This window comes from Pelodiscus sinensis, chromosome 1, assembly GCF_049634645.1.
Source record: "Pelodiscus sinensis isolate JC-2024 chromosome 1, ASM4963464v1, whole genome shotgun sequence".
NCBI classification, from domain to species: domain Eukaryota; kingdom Metazoa; phylum Chordata; order Testudines; family Trionychidae; genus Pelodiscus; species Pelodiscus sinensis.
The window spans coordinates 94,119,110-94,140,907 of NC_134711.1; the positions used below are offsets into that span (position 1 = coordinate 94,119,110).

Below are 21,798 nucleotides of genomic sequence, written 5' to 3' on the forward strand. Positions count from 1 at the left end.
TCAGTAATTTTCAAGAGATGTATCAAGCAGACTGTGATATTAGAATATACTGGTGTTGGAATATACTGCCTGAACAGGAGAAGCTAGAAGAACAGATGTGCTGTTTAGTAATACTGAACACTAATAACTAGCATTGGGGAGAAGATACAGAGCATGCTATAAATAATAATGACACATACTCCAAATGTTAAAAAATATTATATGTAAGTACAGTACAAAAAGGTTTCTTTATACAACTGTAATGCAATCTGGACCAAATGGCAAGAAAAATAACAAAAATATAAAAACTGCTAGGTCTCGGTCCAAAGTTTTCCTTCTAGTACCAAATACCACAAGATACAGATTATACAAATGTTTATAAATTTTAAATAAAAATACAATACATTAGGGTTTATGTGTGTGGTTGTTTTTTTAAAACTCTTCAAGAGTTTGTTATACAGATCAAAAATAATAGCTGATTGATCCCCTTCTGTTTCTTAGATAGAGATCTGAATATCTATCATTCACTACAGTACTGTCCACTGTGGAGAGTGAGAAACAGTCAGGTGTTTTATGCCATTTTCAAGACATGTGAGGGTCCAAAGGGCCCACCAAGATCCTTCTGTCCACCCTGCCTCCCTCAAATGCTGCTTAGGATTATATATAGTCACATATTTTTGAGATGTGTATGCCTAAGTCTGAGGCCTGGGCCCAGATCTTCTATATGCTCTATAAGAGCCTCTTGTTTCATCCACCAACCCAGCCCTGTTGACTAACCAATAAAATAGCATTGAATTACGAGACGAAGCAATGCAAAAACAGCATCTACCATGTATGTGCAGCTGGGGAAATACATAGTAGAGAGGATTGGGTGAAAGCTTCCCTCTTCACACCCGAGGATCTGCTTAACCACAAAAGATTTAGAGCTCAGCCATAAAGTGGTAATGCTCATTTCCAGCTGCCACTGAAAATAGAGAATCCAGAATTCAAAACAGAAGCAGAAGTGCTGTCCTTCTGCTATCTTAAAACCCCTAAGTTAAAAGGGAAGAGGAGGCCGGAGCCAAAATAAATGGGTCTCTAGTTCAGCTTTCACCCAACATCCCTGGGTTAAATTCTTTTCGAGAATTTAACCTGTTGTCACTAGTCCCTCTTGCAAAGTCTATGCCTGCAACAACTGAAACAGTTACCATTGGCAAGGTGGGGGATGAGCTGATTCATATTTTCCACACGCAATTTGTAGAGGGAAGGCTTTTTTGCTTTTAAATTATATATATATATAAATATATATGTATATACACATCCACACACACATATATACAGAAATATACATGATAAATTAAACTCTGTTACAGATACTGGTAAAACTTAAATATACCACGCACACACCTCTACGTGAGAATCAAATGCTTTCCTGTAGCTTTCATGGGATTTGTCCACTCAGTCCATGTTCAGCTCAGAAAGAACCTCTTCAACCTTTAACATTAAGCATTGTTTCAAGATAATACAGCAGCACCAGGAGGATTCCATAGCTCCTTCTTAACACTGCTGGTGAACAGGACGATGGGATCAACATTCATAGAAACAAAGTCCTCTCCATACAAAACATGTACAGATGGGCAGAGGCAGTGCAAGTTTCTTCCACCTATTTCCCTCTCTTCCCCATCAGGATGGCACAGCCTTGATCTGGAGGAATTAGAGGGTGGCTTGTTCCCCTTAGTCCATTCAATCTTTGGCTCTCTTCTGAGGCTGACAGCTAGTGTTAATGATGATGTGGGTGCAAGTCCTCTAGAAGAGTACAGATTCTTCACCATCTCCAGAACTATTTATTACAAGTTACCAACCAGTCAGCAGACAAACAAATTTCAATCACTAATGACTTTGGGGCTGTAAAAAATGACCTACAGGTCAAAGCCTCTATCTTCCATCAGCCAACCAGTCTTCCCCCAAAGCAGTACATTTCAACAGAAGTTAGAAACAGGGCTGGTGACAAGTCCAGAATAATTGCTTGATCCAAAATAAACAAGCATGTGTACTTGTCCACTGACAAACAGTCTGGGCTCAGGCCAATTCCCAAAAAAGGCTTTTTTGAATTTAAGGCTGATGTAATCAAAAGTGTTATGAACTCCAATTACTCAAAAACTTCAGACTGGAGAATATGTTGAGCAGGTCTCTCCCACCAACAGGAAAGGATTCTCTCAGCTTACACATCACAACTTTTCATAAAATTAATAAAAGTAAAATAGTTACAATCCTATGTATATACTATACAGATAGAAAAGTTTAAAACCCTACACATGGAGCCCTTGGAGAGTGCCAGTATAGTGCCTATGTACAGAAGTCTGTAACATGGAAGCAGGGTACATACGAGTATCCTTTCCTGTCAGAGTCCAGGCATGATGTAGGCGATGTTGTCTAGTGTGTTTGACTGGAAAGAGAACATTTAATATTTTTAAAGAGAACGGGTTACGATCCCAAATCCTACAGAAACAATGCTTTAGTGTAGCTGCCATGGGATGTGAAGATCCCCATCTTGTCATGTAATTTTCTACAGCATGGAATCAGCCCCATTTTTAGATGTTACCAGTACTGTCAGCTATCCTTTGGAGTTTTGGAAATACAAGGAGACCTAGTTGAAAGATGGTGCTCTCACTGGGGGCACCTGGATGCAAGGGAAAATCTCATATTGCTTTAAATGATTCCCCATCCCTTATGGCCAATGCTAGGAGCAGCATAGATGAATTAGGAAACAAACCAAAACGAGCCCATATCCACCAGACAGAAGATCAGCAAGGAAGGACCCAATCCAGGGTGATGGAAATAATAGGGGAATCCAGGAAAACACCCTGCCCACACAATCTCATGAGAAACTCTATAACTTTTAATGTAAAAGGATGAAAAATGAAAAAAATTTCAGAAGTAAGGTGGGAGGGAAAAATGTGTCTGGGCTCCTGGATTTCCTCTGCAAATGCTGCTGGGCAGCTTAAAGGACATTGCTGTGGTCCCCAGAATCTCAGCAAACATGTTGCAGCAACTCTATCTGTAGTGTCTATGACTGCAGCACACCACTAATCCCAGAGGTATGGCTGGCTACCCAAAGGAAGCCTCAGACTAGATCTGTGCAAATAACAGATTTTTCAGTTCTCTGGCAATTCCATGAAAAACAAAAATCGACAAGAAATTGCTTTGGGATGGATCCAAAACAGACTTTCAGAATTTTCAGCAAACCGAAAAAAATTTTTTTTGCAGTCAAACAAAACAGTTCATTCAATCAAAAAAAAATGTTTCATTTAATAATAGGGATGTAATAGTACAGTCGATTAACTGATAAGAAAAAGCTCATCAGTTAATGCTATAGACTACATGCATCCCGGCTCAGTCCTGCCTTGCACCGGATTCGGGACCTACCACCACTGCGGCTCTGCATTTAAAGTGTATTAGGAGTCAGGCAGGCAGGCAGCCTGGCTCAGTTCCATCTCACACCAGGTCCGGGATCTCAGACCACTCCCCGGACAGGGGCTGCTGCCATCCCACACTGTTGCCTCTGTATCAGAGGGAACAACATAGGGTGACAGGCAGCTAGTCTGTGAGGGGAGCCAGTTTTTAAACTGGCTCCTTTTGCAGACCAGCTCAAACCTGGAGCCTACAGTGTTGCCTCTGATTCAGAGGCAGCAGAGCAGAGTGGCAGGGGGCTCCTCAGGAGAGGGACCGGAGCACACTGGCTGCCAGCCCCACCCCGGGGGACTATAGAATAATTGAGTAACCAATGAGAATTCATAAGGTTAATCGACTATTCAATTAACCAATATTTAACATTCCTATTTCATAAGAAGAACATAAGAATGGCCATACTGGGTCAGACCAAAGGTCCATCTAGCCCAGTAAATCCGGTCTGCCAACAGTGGCCAATGCCAGATACCCCTGAGGGAATGGACAGAACAGGGAATCTTCAAGAAATCACTCTCCCGTCACCCATTCCCAGCCTCTGAAAGAGACTAGGGACACCATTCCTACTCATCCTGGCTAATTGCCATTGATGGACCTAACCTCCATGAATTTATCTAGTTCTTTCTTGAACCCTGTTCAAGTCCTGGTCTTCACAACCTCCTCTGGCAAGGAGTGCCACAGGCCGACCGTGCACTGTATGAAGAAAAACTTTGTTTTGTTTGTTTTAAACCTATTAATTTCATTTGGTGACTCCTAGTTCTTATGTTATGGGAACAAGAAAATAACTTTTCCTTATTCACTTTTTCCACACTAGTCATGATTTTATAGACCTCTCTCATATTCCTCCTTAAGTCTCCTCTTTTTTTAAGCTGAAAAGCCCTGGTCTTTTTAACTTCTCTTCATGTGGGACTCATTCCAAACCCCTAATCATTTTTGTTGCCCTTTTCAGAACCTTTTTCAATGTCAACCATTTTAAATAGATTTTTTAAAACATAAAATTGAAGAATATTGGGAAAAAAGTACTTTCAAACTGAAACAATTAAAGCATTTAATTTTGAAAATGTGAAAATGAAACATTTTGCTGCCTTTTGATTTTTTTAAATGAATAATTTAACACATTTGCAAAATGTTTTAGTTTAGTGCAAGAAATTTTGGCTGATAAATTTCAGGTCACACTGTCTTCAATACACAATCCTGTTAATGCTTGAAGAAAAAGAAACTGGAATCTTGGCAGGCTCTTGATCAGTTCCATAATTTAGCAGTGCCACCTAATGGCTGAAGAGAAACACCACCCTATGGGTGTGTCTAGACTACCTAGTTTTGTGGACAAAAGTGGACTTTTGTCGACAAAACAATACCAGCGTCTACACTACCGCGGAGTTCTGTCGACATAACGTCGACAGAATTCCGCGGTTTTGTCGACGCTGGTATACCTCATTTTATGAGGCATAACACTTTCTGTCGACAGAACTCTGTCGACAGAAGGTGTTATTGCCTGTAACACTGCGTCCAGACTACGGAGTTCTGTCGACAAAGTTGCTTGCTTTGTCGACAGAACTCCATGTGTCTGGACGCAAATTGTCGACGGAAGTTTTGTCGACAAAACGCGGTAGTCTAGACGTACCCTATATGACACAATCCTGGGTCCCTTTTTTCAGTGCTCAAGCTCTCTCTCTCTCTCTCTCTCTCATCTCTCTCTCTATATATATAGACACACACACAACGCTCGACAATTAGTGTAATCTACTCACCCATGGCCCCCTGCTTGGCGAGCCCTGTATGTATGTATGTGTGTACACACACACACACACACAATTAATTAATTAAAATGTTAGTCTCTAAGGTGCCACAGGACTACTAGTTTTTCAAGTTACAGATTAACATGGCTACCCCTCAGACACCAGTCTTGCTATATCTAACTTACTGTGGGGAAAGCACGTTTACTGATGAGGACAAATGTCTGATAGGAAATTAGTCTGGAACTACCAAACTTATTGCACTTGTGACCAGGTCCAAACTCATGTCTTCAGAAGTGGAATTTTAGTATCTCAACCTGCCTAGAACTCCTTAGTTCTTAACCAAAATAAAAAGAGATTCCAATTTTTAGCCCTATCAACTATGTGGAGAGGGGGTGTTAGTGCTCAAAATGCTGTTGGCAAAGGGAGAGACTCAAGTGCAGGCTGCATTGTCCAGTGGTTACACAGCTATGGCATGGGCTGGCAGCACCTGCTGACATACTAGTGGATGTGACAATGGCCACTACGGGAATTTACAGCAGAAACTGCCACACCCTTTAATTTATTTATTTTTGTTAGAGAAGAGATCCTTCCTGTGATGAGTCAGTGTCCACAAGACCACTTATATTACGTGGAACATTTGCCTTATTTCCCATTTTCTTCCCAAATATTTATTCTCTGTTCTCTTCTTTGTCAAATTTGCTTTTCATCTAGTGTTTCCAGAGTATTTTACTGGTTATATTTTCTCCTTCCGATTCTTCTTTTTGCCCTCTCTCTCTTTTTCTCTCCCTGGGTGCACTCCCCTGCTTGGTGCTGTGACTTCTGTCCCTCTCGCTGCTTTCATGTTCTTACTTTACATTTAAATCATCCTACTCAGGTATTGCTAGCTGTCAAATAAGGACGCTCTATGAAATGTGGTTTAGGAATGGAGAAGAGAATATTTACCTGTGAACCCAATAGCAGTAAATGCCTCCCTTGCCTGGAGAAACTTACTGACAACTTTTGAGGTGCACACATACACAAGCTTATTAAGATGTCTTGCATGCACACAGTTATTTTATTTGCTTTATATTTACTGTTTCAGTCACTGAGAAACAGGAGCTGCAAGTATTGCAATACATGGAATAAAAGTTAGATCAAAGGACCTTAACCTATTAGCAGCTCTGTATTCTTCAGTGAAAATCTAGTGCACAGTATCCTACAGTAGAACTTGTCAGTGAATTCCCACACAAAAAGCCTTGTCATAATAACAGTGCGCTACTAGGACTATTTATCTATCTATCTGCATAGCAGTATAGATTCACCTGTCTCGCAAAGACACACTAGTCAGATCCCAACTCTCTTTCTATGGAGACTAACAGGTCTAGAACTGAAATAAAAACAACAAAGAACTCACCAGAACTTGCTTAGGGCAGCCATTCAGCTCAGGTAGTTGTGTGGTCAGGCATGCTAAAGGGCCCAGGGCACAGATAATAGAATCTAGAAGTACCGACAAACTTCCTGATACAGCCACCATCCCCTGGAAGTAAGGGAAGAGAAAGGAACTGAATGGGTATAAGGAGGGGAGACTGCAATCCTATCACCACAAATATCTAGTCTCGCACAGATAGAAGTTTTCTCTTAGATTTATCCACCAACCCCACTTCTCCATCTACTGTTTGTATCATGACAAAACCATGTGAGGTTTAATAAACAATTAAGTTACTAAGGACAAAGTACTCCACTTAGGAAGAAAACATCAGTTTCACACATACAGAATGGGAAGCGACTGTCTAGGAAGGAGTACGGCAGAAAGGGATCTAGGGGGTCACAGTGGACAACAAATTAAATATGAGTCAACAGTGTGACACTGCTGCAAAAAAAGCAAACATGATTCTGGGATGCATTAATAGGAGTCTTGTGAGCAGGACACAAGCAGCCATTCTTCTGCTCTACTCTGTGCTGATTAGGCCCCAATTAGAGTATTGTGTCCAGTTCTGGGTACCACATTTCAAAAAAAGATGTGGAGAAACTGGAGAAGGTCCAGAGAAGAGCAACAAAAATGATTAAAGGTATAGAGAACATGACCTATGAGAGAAGACTGAAAGAATTGGGCTTGTTTAGTTTAGAAAAGAGAAGACTGAGGGGGGACATGATACCGGTTTTCAAATATCTAAAAGCGTGTTACAAGGAGGAGGGAAAAAATTGTTCTCTTTGGCCTCTGACGATAGGACAATAGGCAATGGGCTTAAATTGCAACACGGAACATTTAATTTAGACATTAGGAAAAACTTACTGTCGGGGTGGTTAAACACTGGAACAAACTGCCTAGGGAGGCTGTGGAATCTCCATCATTGGAGATATTTAAGAACAGGTTGAATAGACATTTGCAGGGATGATCTAAGCTGGGGTGGACAACCTGTTCCAGACGAAGAGCCACAATAGCAGTGGAGACAGAGTTAAGAGCTGGGGCAAAGTTGTTGGGGGGAGGAGGAGAAAGGTGCTGGTACATCCATCCCAGGGCACGGCTTCTTTTTTTGGGGGGGAGGGGGAAGGTGCTCAACAACTTTGCAGTGGCTCTTCACGCTGTCTCCACTACTATTGTGGCTCACAAAAAAAGCACTAGGAAAGGGGTAAGAGGTGCAAGCTCTGGGAGGGAATTTGGGTGCAGAAGGAAATAGAGAAGAGGATGCTGGCTCAGGGAGGGGGCTCCAGGTTGGAGAGTGTAGGGATCAGGTGGAAGCTTGGGATGCTGAGCAAGCCACAGGCTTGTGGCTGTGAGGGTAAAGGAGTTTGGGCTGGGGTGCATGAGGGGCTCAGGGCAGGGAGGCTGGGAGTATGATAGGCTCAGGACACAGATTTGCAGTGTGTGGATGGTGAAGGAGTGTTGTGGCAGAAGACTGGGGATGTGGGAGTGCAGGAGTTTGGGAATGTGAGGCTCAGGACAAGGGATTCTAGTTTATTTTAGGCTCAGGTTTGGGGTTGGGGAGGGGGTGTGCAGGAGTGTTATGATGCTGCGGCCAGATGGGGACTTGGCCCCAATTGGGGGCTTGTTGGCCAGGCTTCATTAATAAATAAAATATGTCAAACACAAAATTTGTCAGCGTTGTCTTTATTTATGAGAGGGGCGGGGAACGTGTTTTGAGTCAGGGGTCACTGACCCACAGAAAAGTCAGTCGGGGCCACAAAAATGAGATGCAAAAAACAACCGCTCCAAAACCCCCCAAGCCTCACTAATGTGGCCCTAACTCTGCTGGTGGGGGCAGGGGACAGGGTGCTGGGGCAGGGTACTCGTGGGGGATCTGGCCAGGAGGAGGGGACAGACAGCTGGGGACAGTCCTTGGGGATCCCGGGTCTCAGGAAGCACGCTGGCTGCTCGTCCCTTCCTCTCCCCTCCCCCAAGCACCCCCCCTGCTCTAACCCAATCCCCCTCTCCTTCCCCAGAGCCAGGCACCGGCCCCCCTCTATACCAATCTCCCTGCCCCCCCGCCCATACCTAATTCTCGGGTCCCGGAGGCAGAGCTGCCACTACAGCTGTGCATCTCCCTTCAGGCGCTGGGGCGCATGCGCTGAGCAGCCAGCATGTTGAGTGGCCGGCACACTGTGCGCACCACCCACACCCCTTCCCCAGACACCTCCACTGCCTAACTCAATATCCCTCCTCCACTAACCTTATGCCCAGGTCCCAGAGCTGCCGCACCCAGAGACGCTGCCTGAGCTCAGCAGCCAGCTGCTAGCACGTGCAGGCTGGGATGCTGTGTGCGACCCGGCCTGCACGTGCAGGATATGATGTAGTGCGCTGGAGGCCATGAGCAGAACAGCGCACGTGGCTCACAGTGGCCCGGCCGTGACAACGGCTGACCTGAGTGGTTCCAGGTTCCGTCCCAGTTCCATCAGGAGCCGCAATTTTTTTCTTCATGAGGTGGCTCGCAAGCTGAGGGTTGGCCACCCTGATCTAGGCAGTGTTTGATCCTGCCATGAGGGCAGGGGACTGGACTTAATGTCCCTTCCAGTTCTAGGATTCTATGTGAGGTATTTCATGTGCATACATCACTGATTCAGTTTACAACAGGATCTCAATGGGCAATGTTAAAATATAGTAAAAAGATGTAGGGGACTGCACAACAGGAAAAGTCATAGAATATTGGAATAAATAAATCTTGTTGGGGCCACAATTTTAGTGATTTAAGAAATAATCACTTTTGATTATCTACTATGATAAAACTACACTTGATCTTAGCCAACCTAAACCCAGAAATAGGAAGCACAGTGAAGATAACTCCTTGAATCCAGAGAGGTATAAAGACTGAAGTTAAGCTTATCCTAAAATTACATACTTTTCGGAGTAGAGAATTACTTTTTCACATTATACTGCGAAGGAAGAGATTTTCACCTTTATAATGGCAAGAACTATACAAAATCCCAATTGGGACACTGGGAAAAAGTTCAAATATGTTTGTTATTGGTGATAAAGCATACAGTGTGAAGGAAAGTCTTACCCATTAAACTCAATGCAATTTGGAGTACAGATCACACACATGCTATGTTGGGATTACATACGACAGCTTCCCTGATTTGGTACTGGCTCTGTACCCACCTCTGTCTCTTGCAGCCGATGTCCGATGAGGCTCAGAGATTCACCCAGCAATTGTAGATGTGCAGCTACATCAATGGGATCTGTATCAGGAACTTTGGCTGGTGAGGAGGATAAAACCACAGTGCTGGAGGGGGACTTCTTATGAGGTGAAAGCATACCTGCTGGGGAAGCTTAAAATAGATGTATATAAACATTTGTTATCACCTCTCTCTCCTTTACTGACAAGTCTGTTTGAATTGTAAGTTCTTTGGGATTGAGACAATATGCAAAGCACCAACCCCACTTCTTGGCACTGTAAAAACAACTAATATTAATATAGAAGTGATGGGAGATTCTCTCAAACAGAGATGCTAAACTAACCATATTTATTTTTAAATTCTAGACTCTAGTACCCACCTAAACTTCTCCCTGTTTATTCTTGCTTTATATCCCCCATCATCAAGGTGCTGCTTGAATGATATCATTTTTATATAGTCAGGGCTGGAAAGGATGCTCTTTTGAAACCTATCAACACCATTCCTCAATCATGAGGGACCATTTTTGAGTAAGAAGATAACCAGACATCAAAACTCATGGTGAAGGAGGAAAGAGCAGGAGATGTTTTCTCTATTCCCTAATGCATAGGTAATACTCTCTCCTTTCCCCAAAGCCCTGAACAAATGGGGTGGGGCTATTACCTTTCACTTTTGGGGCACCCTCCGATGAGGCTGCCTTCCTCTTCACTGTTGTGGCCTCTGCTTTATTCTGCTTATGCTGCAGATATTGAGCTTTCTGCTTCCATACCTGCACAGAATATGGAAAGAAAAGTAGAATTCAGACCATTAGGCAAACCTGCTGCCAGGATTTGAGGGGTGGATAGCAGATGTCTAAATAACTCTCAGAAGCAGAAACATTTTTGTTAGAATGGGGCTGAGAACATCCAATTCCTTTACTGTAGGGGACTGCACACAAGGCAGTGCTGGCAGTGTGAGAGGATACAGGCTACTAATTTGGAGAACTTATTCTACAAATAAATATATACAGGTGCATACGTACCAGTTTATCCTTCTCAGGCAGCTGCTTCCACACTTCTGCCAGTTTTTTGCTCAACTCCCCAAAATCTAGGAGGAAAAGGGGAAATAGCAGTAAGAGGAAAGGTTAATAAAAAAATCAAATATAAAAATGAACCAAGAGAAGATAATGGAAAGTTTGCATAAATACCAAAAGTTCAGGAAATGGGCCCATACATATGCTGTTAGTGAAGATTCTGTACCACAGCTAGAACCACCTATAATTTGGAGATGATTTTCTGTAGTCTCAATCTAAAAGGAACAGTCTCAGAGGGTAGTAGCCCTGTTAGTTTGTAACTTTAAAAACAACTTTTAAAAATAACACGCAGTCCTGTGGCACCTTAGAGACTAACACATTTTTTATATGTATATACACACAGTTCATGATACTACGCATATATTTTTGTTATGTGAACGCTGGGCACATACACCTGCATGGAGGAACATTGTATATATGGAAGGCTGCACAACACACTATTGGAGACAGTTTCAAAGTAAAAGGAAGTTATTCAAATTCACAGCTGAGTTGAAACACTATGATATTAGATCATGGAAGCCTCTCCTTTTCACTTTGCTGTCACTTATTTAAAGCATCTTGGCAGACTCTTTGCACTCCAGCATCAATAGCGGGTGTTGGGACAAAACAAGACTATAACTTGGCAACCTGACGGGACTGTCTCAATGATCAATGTATATGAACAGAAGAAGCTAGGTTATTCTCTTACCTATCCCTGGATGCTCTGCCACAATGGTCACCCGATATTCCTTACAGAACACTTGGTAGGCAGACATGTTCTTCTTCTTTGGCTAGTCACAAGGAGAAAAGAAAATACCTCTTTACATTTAAATTTGGCTTACTCCTGCAAGATCTCTGCCAATGCATGCAATTTCTGATCTGAGGCAATCCCTGCTATTCTAGTTTAGGAACAACATCCAATTCTGCTGACACACCTCAGTTTTGACATGCAGCACCTTTCTGATCCCATTCCTAGGGCTATGTCTAACACATGAGCCAGGGATACAATTCCCCTGCTAGAGTACACAGGCTTGCACTAACTATCATTGAGTTAATGTGAGTAAGAAAAGCAGCGTGGCCTCAGTAATAAAACAGTGGTAGTGGAGGCAAGGCTGAGCTGTTCCAAGTAAACCCCAAGATTGTGGTGCAAACGAAGGCTAGGACATAAGGAAGATATGCCAATTCAACTCAGTCCTGACAAACAAGATCCTCTCTTATTCCAGTCCTAGGATTTCTAAGGGATTAAGATACTAGAAGTACAGCAACTGTGGTGGCAGAGGCGATTGTCAATCTGCGCTCAAAGACAATCTACATTTAATTTTAGATCTTATTTTATTAAGTGAAGGTATTTATATGTTGGTTCACTTGGGTTATTCCTGCTTAATTCCTGACATAATACAGCTCGCTCTGTGTCCAATCTGTTGTTCCCACCTGTATACAGAAAGATGGCATTGTTCTAATTATTACCATATCACTCATACTGTATTACATTTTTCCCCACTCCCAATTTTATAAATTAGCCATGGATACCCGATGCTCTAGATTCTCAGCATAGAATGGAACTAAGAACATGGTCCCGCTACAAGATTAATTATTTTTCTTTAATTTAGGAGATAATGGACAAATACTCCAACTTCAGCATAGACTTCTTTTCCCTTGCCATATTTTACCAAATCAGTGGCCATTCTGATCCAGTAATCTGCCTGGCAATAGCCAGAATCAGATGTTTCAGAAAAAAAGTGTGAGAAACTCCCAAATAAGAAATTATGGTACAATTTGTTAACAGAAGTTTCTTACTTTTTGTTTTAGATAAAGTTAGAGGATAGTTTATTCTCTGAAATATCACATAACTGATCTTCTGCAAAAATGTTTCAACAGGGAAACAATAGTTGGATAGTTAATTTTTTTCTTCCTTAGGTTTCAGGGTGGACAGGACAGCTCTTGCCTCAAAGACCTACTTTTTTAGTTTATACTTGGATCACATTTTGAAGCTTATTTTCATAAAAATGGGAATTATAATTTTTTGTAGACAAAGACTCTGCTTCTGGAACAATGGCAATGGTTTTGTGGAAATTCTGCTGCCAAAATACAAGGCATCTTATCCAGTGTTACCCATTATAGAGGAGTCACAATTTGTGCTGTCTATTTTATCTACCACTCTCTACCTTTTCTTTATCCCTTTCTGTTCTCTCAGCTTTTTCTTTCTCCTTCTCTTCTTTCTTCTTTTTCTTCTCACTTTGCCCATCTGTGTGGAAAACAGGAGGTGGGGGGAGAGGCACAGGAAGGACGAATGGGGTGGTGGGTGGAGGGGGTGGAGGTGGTGTTGCCATAATTTCTGCCACTGCCACAGAGGCAGAGTGTCCAGAACTCTTCTTAGACTTAGAGTGCTTTTTCTCCTTGTGTTTCTCTTTGTCCTTCTTTTTTTTGCTCTTCTTTGACTTCTTCTTTTTCTTGATCTCCCGGTAGGAGTCATCTATCACTAGCTCTCCAGCCTCCAACTCCCCACCTGATGATGAACCAGATTCCAGGGGGGGCTCCATACTGGAAAGATCATAGTCACTCCCATGGCCTTCTGAGAACAGAGATGTGTCAGGGCCAAATCCTTCAGGAATTGGAGGTGGGTGTGGGTCTGGTGGTGGTTTATGCTTCTTCCGGGCTGATTTCAGGAAGCTTTGAAGCTCATGACCCAGGAGGAAAGAGCCTTGTTCATCCCGAGCTGATTTCTTGGAGGATTTTTTTGCTGCTGCTGGAGGTGAAGAGTATGGGAATGACTCTTCATCTACTGTGCTGCCCCCTTTCTCTTTAGGTGAAAGGATGAGTTTCATTTTCAAGCCATCAGGCTCACGCAAGGTCAGTGTCTCTGTGTTTACATAAAGAGGCTTCATCTTTTTGGATTTGCGGAAGCTGTCATCGTCCAGTGAGAGCTCACCACTGCTACTACTCAGCTTCTTCTTATGGTGCTCCTTCTTGCTCTCTGAATAGCCAGTGGCAACAAAGGAAGAGAAGGATGATTTTTCAGATGTCTTTTTTGAGGTCTTGGAACTCGTGGCAAGAGGTGAGGTGATAGCTTTGAGAAGATCCATGGCTGTGTCAGAAGAGGTTGGGCTTGACACTGTTTTTTTCTTCTTTGATGGCAACTCCAAAGGTGAAAAGTCTGAAAAAGACCAAAATAAATTCAACTGAGAGGAAGCAGTACATGACATTTCCTTCTATGTCAGCTTGAAGAGGAGGAGTGATAAATCCCCCAGTGCTTCTGGTACTCAGAGATAAATGGTTGCCTTTCTGCCTTATAGAGAAGTCCTCTGATTTTGTTGCAAAGGAATACTGATCATAAGAAACAAGACTACTGAGAAATAGAAGCTGGGGGCTTCTGGCTAGTTATAAGCATCAACTGTTAGGATAATTCTGTGGTCATATTAAAACGCAGAGACACAGGTATGACCATCCCAAGACACAAATATATAACTGAAAAGTCAGAGGAACCAGTATTACCTTGAGTATTATGAATATTGTTATTATGTATTATTTATACTACGGTATCATAAGCTTTCCAGTCAATGGCCAGGATCCCATTGTGATAGATACTGTATAAACAGAAGAAAAAGACAATCTGTGTCCCAAAGACCTTATGTTCTAAGAAAACCCATAGCTTGATCTTTCAGAGAGAAACAAGTACAAATGTCACACAGGCTGTGTCTAGACTGGCATGATTTTGCGGAAATACTTTTAATGGAAAAGTTTTTCCGCTAAAAGTATTTCTGTAAAAGAGTGTCTAGACTGGCACGGATGCTTTTGCGCAAAAGCATCCGTGCCCAGTATAGACGCACTTTTGTGCAAGAAAGCGCTGATGGACATTTTAGCCATCGGGCTTTCTTGCGCAAAAAATTAAGGTGCCTGTCTACACTGGCCCTCTTGCGCAAGTATTCTTATCCCTGAGCAGGAGTGTCAAAGTATTTGTGCAAGAAGCACTGAATTCTTACATTAGAACGTCAGTGCTCTTGCGCAAATTCAAGCGGCCAGTGTAGACAGCTGGCAAGTTTTTGCGCAAAAGCAGCTGCTTTTGTGCAAAATCTTGCCAGTCTAGACGCACCCACAGAGAGATGTGTAGAATTGCCAACTTCAAGAGATCAAAAATCATGAGTCAGACCTCCAAAAATTATGAAACTGTTCTTCCAAAAAAATCAAGAGATTAAAAAAGGAGATTATATTGAGTTTTGAGGTCAGTCTTTTGATTTTTGCACATACTCTGCTCATCACCAGAGTTGTGGCATGGGACAAGTAGTATTGCCCACTCTCCCATATGAGCTGGAGAAAAGGATCTTAGCACCAGCTGCAGGAGCTCTCAACTCACACATCCACCCATCTCCAGCAATTAATCTGTGCTCCCGTTATCATCATCCCCCCTTCAGGTCAGTCCCATACCCCAACAATCCATATTGCCCCTCAGTTCACCCTCCCAGCACTCACCCCCTCTGCTCAGCACCTATCATCAATATAGACCACCCTCCCCCTGCCGCTCATCAGCACCCAACCTCTTCACTTTAGCTCCCCTTCAACACTCAAGTCATAATTTGCTCCCCCAGCCTCATATCTGTTCTTCTTAAGATTCTTCACTCTCCTCGGGTCTGTGGGGGCTGCAGTGGTGTCCCCTCTCCCACTTCCCAGACTGTCAGGGAGCTGGCTGGGGTTGACAACCAGAGCCCACAAAAAGTGGCTCCCGCTGTCAGTCGCAGGTGATGGGGACAGGAGAGGTTAATAATAGGAGCCCCATCAGCCCAGGGCTGATAGTGATTTCCATGTGAAATTAAGCCTCACTCATGATCTTGGGATAGAAATCTCAAACATCAGGGCTACGTCTACACTGGCATGATTTTTCGGAAATGCTTTTAACGGAAAAGTTTTCTGTTAAAAGCATTTTCGGAAAAGCGCGTCTAGATTGGCAGGACGCTTTTCTGCAAAAGCACTTTTTGCGGAAAAGTGTCCGTGGCCAATCCAGACGTGGTTTTCCGCAAAAAGGCCCCGATCGCCATTTTCGCAATCGGGGCTTTTTTGCAGAAAACACTACCGTGCTGTCTACACTGGCCCTTTCGGGCAAAAGTCTTTTGGAAAAAGACTTTTGCCCGAACGAGAGCAGCATAGTTTTTCTGGAAAAGCACTGATGATTTTACATTAGATCGTCAGTGCTTTTCCGGAAATTCAAGCAGCCAGTGTAGACAGCTGACAAGTTTCCCCAGAAAATCAGATGATTTTCCGGAAAAACCTTGCCAGTGTATACACAGCCCAGGAGAGCAGCAGCTGCTTGTGAGGCACTTAGTTCAGAACACAAACCCCCTTTCCCCGTTGTGGCAGGACCCCTACTTATAACATTGTGAAATTTCAGATTTAAATATCTGAAATCATAAAATATATAATTTGTAAAGTCCTATGACTGTGAAAATTACCAAAATGGTCAGTAAATTTAGTAAGGCCCTACCAATCAGGTTTCCTGCTCCTCAGCCTCAATCTTGCATTCTTTCTATCCTTACCTCTGTAGAAGAACTCATCAGAGGAATGCTTCCTCTTCTTCTTATGAGATTCTGTGGCCAAGAAGAAAAGGTCGCTGTCCTGGAATCAGAGAAGAAAAGGAGCTGAAAAAACAGTAGGAAAACAAAAACAAATTCATACTGACAGTTGACACAGATAATCTGGAAACTACATTTGACACTAAATACACTCTCTGTTCATTCAGCAGTTTAAAAATTAAGTCTGGGTAATTTCGTGAGTGATAGAAAATGTTTAAAAAATGCCAGAAAAATGTTTTTTGCTACACTTGCAAAGGTCTTAACCCTCCCAACCTTAAACTAGTCACCTCTGGGATGACAACAGGCGGCACAAATTTCAGCTCAAAATGGTTGCTATTACAGTATTAACATGCTCAGGTGTTTAATAATGAAGTTAACATCTCTCAGAATTACCATTTCAGGCTGTCTGCATAATCAAGACAACAACACTGTATCAGTTTACATTCTGAAGATTATCTATGCAACCGTAAGGTCTAGAACTTTTTTATAGGACAATCTGAAATTTCTGCTTTCCAGCTAGGAGTATTTCCCTACTCATCCACCCTGAGGGCACAAATCACAGATAACAATTGATGACAATCCTCACAGCAAAGCAATGGCACTCTTTGAAGGATTGTATGCTGCCAGAGTGATATGAAACATTCTTGCTGTTTTCCATAGAACGTCATTGGTCATTTTCACAAAAGGGAAACTGCAAACTCTCCCAATTCAATCCCAACAGAAGATTTCAAGTGCATTTTCTCACCTTCAACCTTTTTTTTGAGGTCTTTCTGACCTGAGCTGCTATTTCCTCCTCTTCCCGTAGTAGATCCTTGTAAGAGCGTTTTTTCTCTCGTTGGGTTCTACCTGCTGCCAGCCCCACGTCATCAATGCTTCGGTCAACCTCTAAGCACTCTATATTTGAGAGTGTGGTGAGAAAAGGAAGGATTGAGACACCCCACTAAGGAACACAGGAAGCAAATTCATTCCACATAAAATGCATCACAATCACAGAGGTAAAATTTGAAACAGACTGTTGTACAAAAGAATACTTGGGAGTAGGAATTAGTGTGCTGTGCTGCCCCACCAGAAGGGAAAAGGCTCAATACTGGACAATAACCTACAAGAGATATAAGGTTCCATTCCTGGTCTTGGTTTCTTTCTCTCCAAAGTCACAAGGAGCTGGGGATGCTGCTGAGACTAAAACCAAGGTCTAGAGATTACTATGCTGCTGTGAAGATTTAAATGCTATTCCCCATTCCTGTTCTATTGACAGGAAAAATAAAATGGTGCAAGGGCAGAGTTCAATAATGAACGTTAGAAATCTGAGATGCCATGTGCAAAACCCATGTTCTAGTCCCAGCATCTCACTTCCTGATGCCATGAGAGACTTGGAATGCTGCAGAAACCCAGCCTAATGCCCTAGGCTTTGCATTCTGTACTGCCATGCAGGAGACCGGCTTTCTTTCCCTCTCTCCACTCCAAGGGCTTGCAGGGCCTGTAGAGGGTACCCATTTTGAACACCCTCTCAGATTATGAAGCAGTCATACCTTCTTTTTTCTTGGAGTCATCATAAGCCATGGCGGTCCTGCAGGAGCCTGAGAATGTGTTGCCACGTCTGGGCTCTTTCCCCCGTTCCCGTTTACAGGACAAGGTCTAAGAAACAGAGAATGAGAATAACCCTCCCATAAAGTGGAATCATAATGGAGAAAAGGGAATTTCCTATTGAGAACTGGAGACTCACAGGAAGAACGTGGCAAATTAAGTGTGCCTCCTTGTCTGCTCAGGCTCACAATTGAGGGATGGGAAGATTGGCAGAAAAACCACCAAACTTCAGGGTAGCTTGCTTTTGCTGATTCCCCTGTTAAAAGTTTGGAGGAGTTTGATTGTCTTAGGAGAGAACAAGCCTCCCTTCTTTCTGATGAAGCCTTACATTTGGAAACATCCTGTAATTTATTTCAATAAAATGTAAAATGAGTGAGCAAATGGTTTGTTTTGGCTTCTATGTTGGCATTATGCTTTCTCCTTGTCAGCACTGTAGCAAAGAGTGGGGTCTTTAAAGAGACAAATTCTAATCCCGTGAATCTCAGATGAAGAATTTGGAGAGTGAAAAGCCCGCAGCTGGATACCAGCCCTGTCCAAGGTCCAATGACCTAAGATCTACTATATTAATTGAAGATTTTGGAGTGGAGGTGTGCATCTTTTCTGAAATTCTTGCATTCTCCCACTCTGGTACTGTAGCAATTTTGACAGCCAATTTGGGTGATGGGAGAATAAGTAGAAGGGGGAAAAAGCCCCATTTCCTTTTCCTAAGGGTTCTGCAGCACTCCCAGCCTCTGGCAACTCAGGAAGTTCCATGTCTTTCCTTAATGAATCATTTACTCTCAGATGTTGGTGCAGGTGAGAGGAGACATGCACCTTTGCCATTGTGGAATAGCTGGATTCAGATTAGCTCTCGGAAAACAACTTGTGTTCTTCAGTCAGAGACCAGCTTCGTGGTAGAAGTTCAACTTTTAAAAGTCAAGTTATCCTTTCATATTATTTAGCTCCCATCTGGCTGCAGTTACTCTCCCCCTCCCCCATCTGTGAATAAGAGACCAAGCAGCCGATATTGCGAATGGCTGAGACACAGTCATGACATCATATTGGAGTTAGAGTTTAAGCTTTTGGGGTAGGGAATTGTCTTGTGTGTTTTGCACAGCTGTGTCTACCTGCAAGTTTCAGAAGCAATTGGTTGATACTACAGTATATTTATTCATGCTTTACCAGTATCCAAAAAGCCCTCCTCACACCTAACATCCACCACTACCATCCCAACTAAGTAGAAAACATTTTTGTTACAATTCATGTGGAGTAGAGGTTAATCTGCATTAATTTTAATATGTTAGAAAAATCATCCACTATAGAAATTAAAGTTTTACAAAAATGTTTACAATGCCATTCATAGGCATGGCATTTCACAAACAGAATTTATTAACAGCATAGCCATGTACAGAAAAATAAAAAAAGAACAAATTCCTTCCCCACAATTATCTTACAATATTAAAGGCCACATATTGACAATTTTACAAGGCATGATGTTTATTTCTGTGATCTGCCCCATTTACTTCAATGGGATCACTCATAACAGGCAATATGCATGATCCTAAATGTTTGTAGGGCCAGCATCTAACAGATACAGCTCAAGAAATGACAGAGAGGGTGTGTGGCGGGAAAGTGAAAGGTTACACCAAGAAAACAGATTTACTTATGGTCATGTTCACCCATTATTAGTCCCTTTTTAAGAGTCAGGAAAAGAAACTCAAAGAATAGAGATTACCAGACAAAGTCCCCACCCAAAAGAGCTCACAAACAGCCCCGATCCTGCAAATATTTAAGCATGTGCGTAACTAAGTACAAGCAGTCCTATCGACTTTGAGGGGGCTCATACATGTAAAGCGCCTTGAGGCCCCCTTCTCCAATGCAAAGCATGCCACTGGGCCCCAGGGATTACCCGTGTGACCTCGGAATTGTTAGGCCCCTAACGGATGCAGGATCAGGCCCTGGCTCAATGAATTCACAGCAGCCCATGGGGGCAGTGTAAGGAACAATGAGGACAACAGAAGCTTCCCGGGCGGCCCCCGGCCTAGACAGAGCCTGGTGCCTTCTCCCCTTTCCTGGGCAGCCCCGTGCCTGGCCCAGCTGCGAGGGGCGCGATTGCCATTAGCGCTGTTCCCAGGGGCGGGTGCAGCGGCCCCGCGCTGTCACTGCAGCAGGCTGGCGTTTCGGTGGGGCACACAGCAACCCAGCGCGCGCGACCCCTGCGGGCACGCCCCGCACCTGCCTCCAGCGCATGCGCACCGCCTTGCTCGGCGTGGCTTCGCGCCCCCTCCCCCCATCCATCCCTTTCCCGCCTCTTCGATTTGAACCAGCCCGGCCGCTCCACCGCCCCTGGCCCGCGTCTCCTCTCACCCCGGCGGGCTCCAGCCTCGCTCCAGCCCGCGGCCCTGCCCTCGAGCAAGCCCCGGGGTACCCCGCGGCGGCCCAGGCCGAAGCCGCCTGCCGAGCGCTGGCCCCGCTCAGGGGAGGAGGGCTCGGCGGGGGGGATGGGGGGCGGTCACTGCGATCCGCCGCTTCCCGCCTCGCCGCCGCTGTTGCCTGCGGCCGCCATCTTGTAAAGGAAAAAAAGAAACGCCCGCCCGCCGGCGGCGGCCAGGAAGAGCCAGTCGACTGCCGAGCGCCTCCAACGTAGGAGGCAGGGCACGCGGCCTGCAGCAGAACGCCGAGCCGATCGATTGACAGGCTGAGAGAGGCCTGAGGCCCGCTGGCACAGGGCGGAGCGCAGCAAGCGCCTTGTGTAGTGGGCAACGCTCCTGCCCCGGGCTGGTGCTTCCTCTGGTGCACCTACAACCCCGCCAGCTCCTGGTCCGTAAAGTAGCGCACACACGCTCCTAGTCCATCACCTAGCACACAAGCACCCCCACCCCATAGCTCTGACCACTCTTATTCCTCCCTCTCCAAACTCAAGGCTACCATTGCATGCCCCCCACCCACCCCTCACCTCTTTTGAGGCAGGTGCATTTCTTACAGCTTTTTCTGTATGCAGTGCATGCACATTAGCTGCTGACTGGGGCTCCTGTTACATGAAGGAAGCCAGCATTATTTCTAATCACAGCACAGAGCAGCTGCCACACACAGCTATTCCAGGATCAGGGTTAGCGCATGATGGAGCTGGGATGTATTCCCATGCTAGAAAACCACAAATGCTGGGAGCTACAAACACTTGGTTGATCTTCACATTCAAAACCTCTGCCTGAGATAGCATGATACTAATCACCTTTTTGCAAAACACTTGTCCTAGTAGAAAAAGCATTTCCTCCCAGGCTTTCCTACTACAGCCCCATAGAGGAACTGCCTTTAATTCTTACCTCCACCCTCATTTTCCCTAAGCGACGAGGAACTCTGCAGCCTTCCTTTATATAGGTTTCAGCATGCAGTCACATGATGATAGTCAGAGGCCTTCTTGAGCATGTACTGTCTAGAGACTACAATTCCCAGCAATCTTTGGGCTTAAAGGGGCTATGTCCTGCATAGGTATGCTGGATGCACGTGCACTTACATGCCTTAACTGTGTTAGTCACCCTTTCATTTTTAAGTTCTCATCCAAGCACATTTATTTATTAATTGTTAATTTATTAATTATAACTATTATAACTATTATTATTAATTATTATTATTATTATTATTATTATTATTATTATTACATCTGGAGATTAAGGGGTTCGCTGTACTACCTTATTTAAACACATGCTAAGAACTAATCCTTGCCCTGAAGACATTTAAGCATTAGCCCTGGGGGAATTCCGTGTCAAAATTTTAAAAATTCTGTATGCAATTTTTAAAAATTCTGCAAAATTTTGCATATTTCGTCATGCCATCTTCATTTATTGTTGCACTTTATTTAAAAATACTGTCAGCA

The 21,798-nt window shown here is 43.7% G+C and overlaps 1 protein-coding gene across 4 annotated transcripts; it reads right to left on the bottom strand.

The window, feature by feature from the left end:
* Positions 1-179: 179 nt before the first annotated feature.
* Positions 180-21,348, bottom strand: HMGXB4 (HMG-box containing 4). 4 transcript variants are annotated; one of them, XM_006137964.4, is made up of 11 exons: positions 21,248-21,337; positions 17,891-17,996; positions 17,107-17,255; positions 16,326-16,404; positions 12,966-13,954; positions 11,510-11,591; positions 10,771-10,835; positions 10,413-10,518; positions 9,736-9,905; positions 6,556-6,678; positions 180-2,404 (listed from the first exon to the last, which is right to left on the bottom strand). In XM_006137964.4, exons 1-11 carry the CDS (start codon positions 21,257-21,259, stop codon positions 2,360-2,362), a joined length of 1,926 nt encoding a protein of 641 aa, XP_006138026.2. In that variant the 5' UTR covers positions 21,260-21,337; the 3' UTR covers positions 180-2,359. The 4 variants fall into 4 exon arrangements, with proteins under 4 accessions (XP_006138026.2, XP_075794198.1, XP_025034695.2 ...); XM_075938083.1 differs by lacking the exon at positions 21,248-21,337 and adding an exon at positions 20,292-20,514; XM_025178910.2 differs by lacking the exon at positions 17,891-17,996 and having other exon boundaries at positions 16,326-16,427; positions 21,248-21,348.
* Between the last annotated feature and the right edge of the window lie 450 nt (positions 21,349-21,798).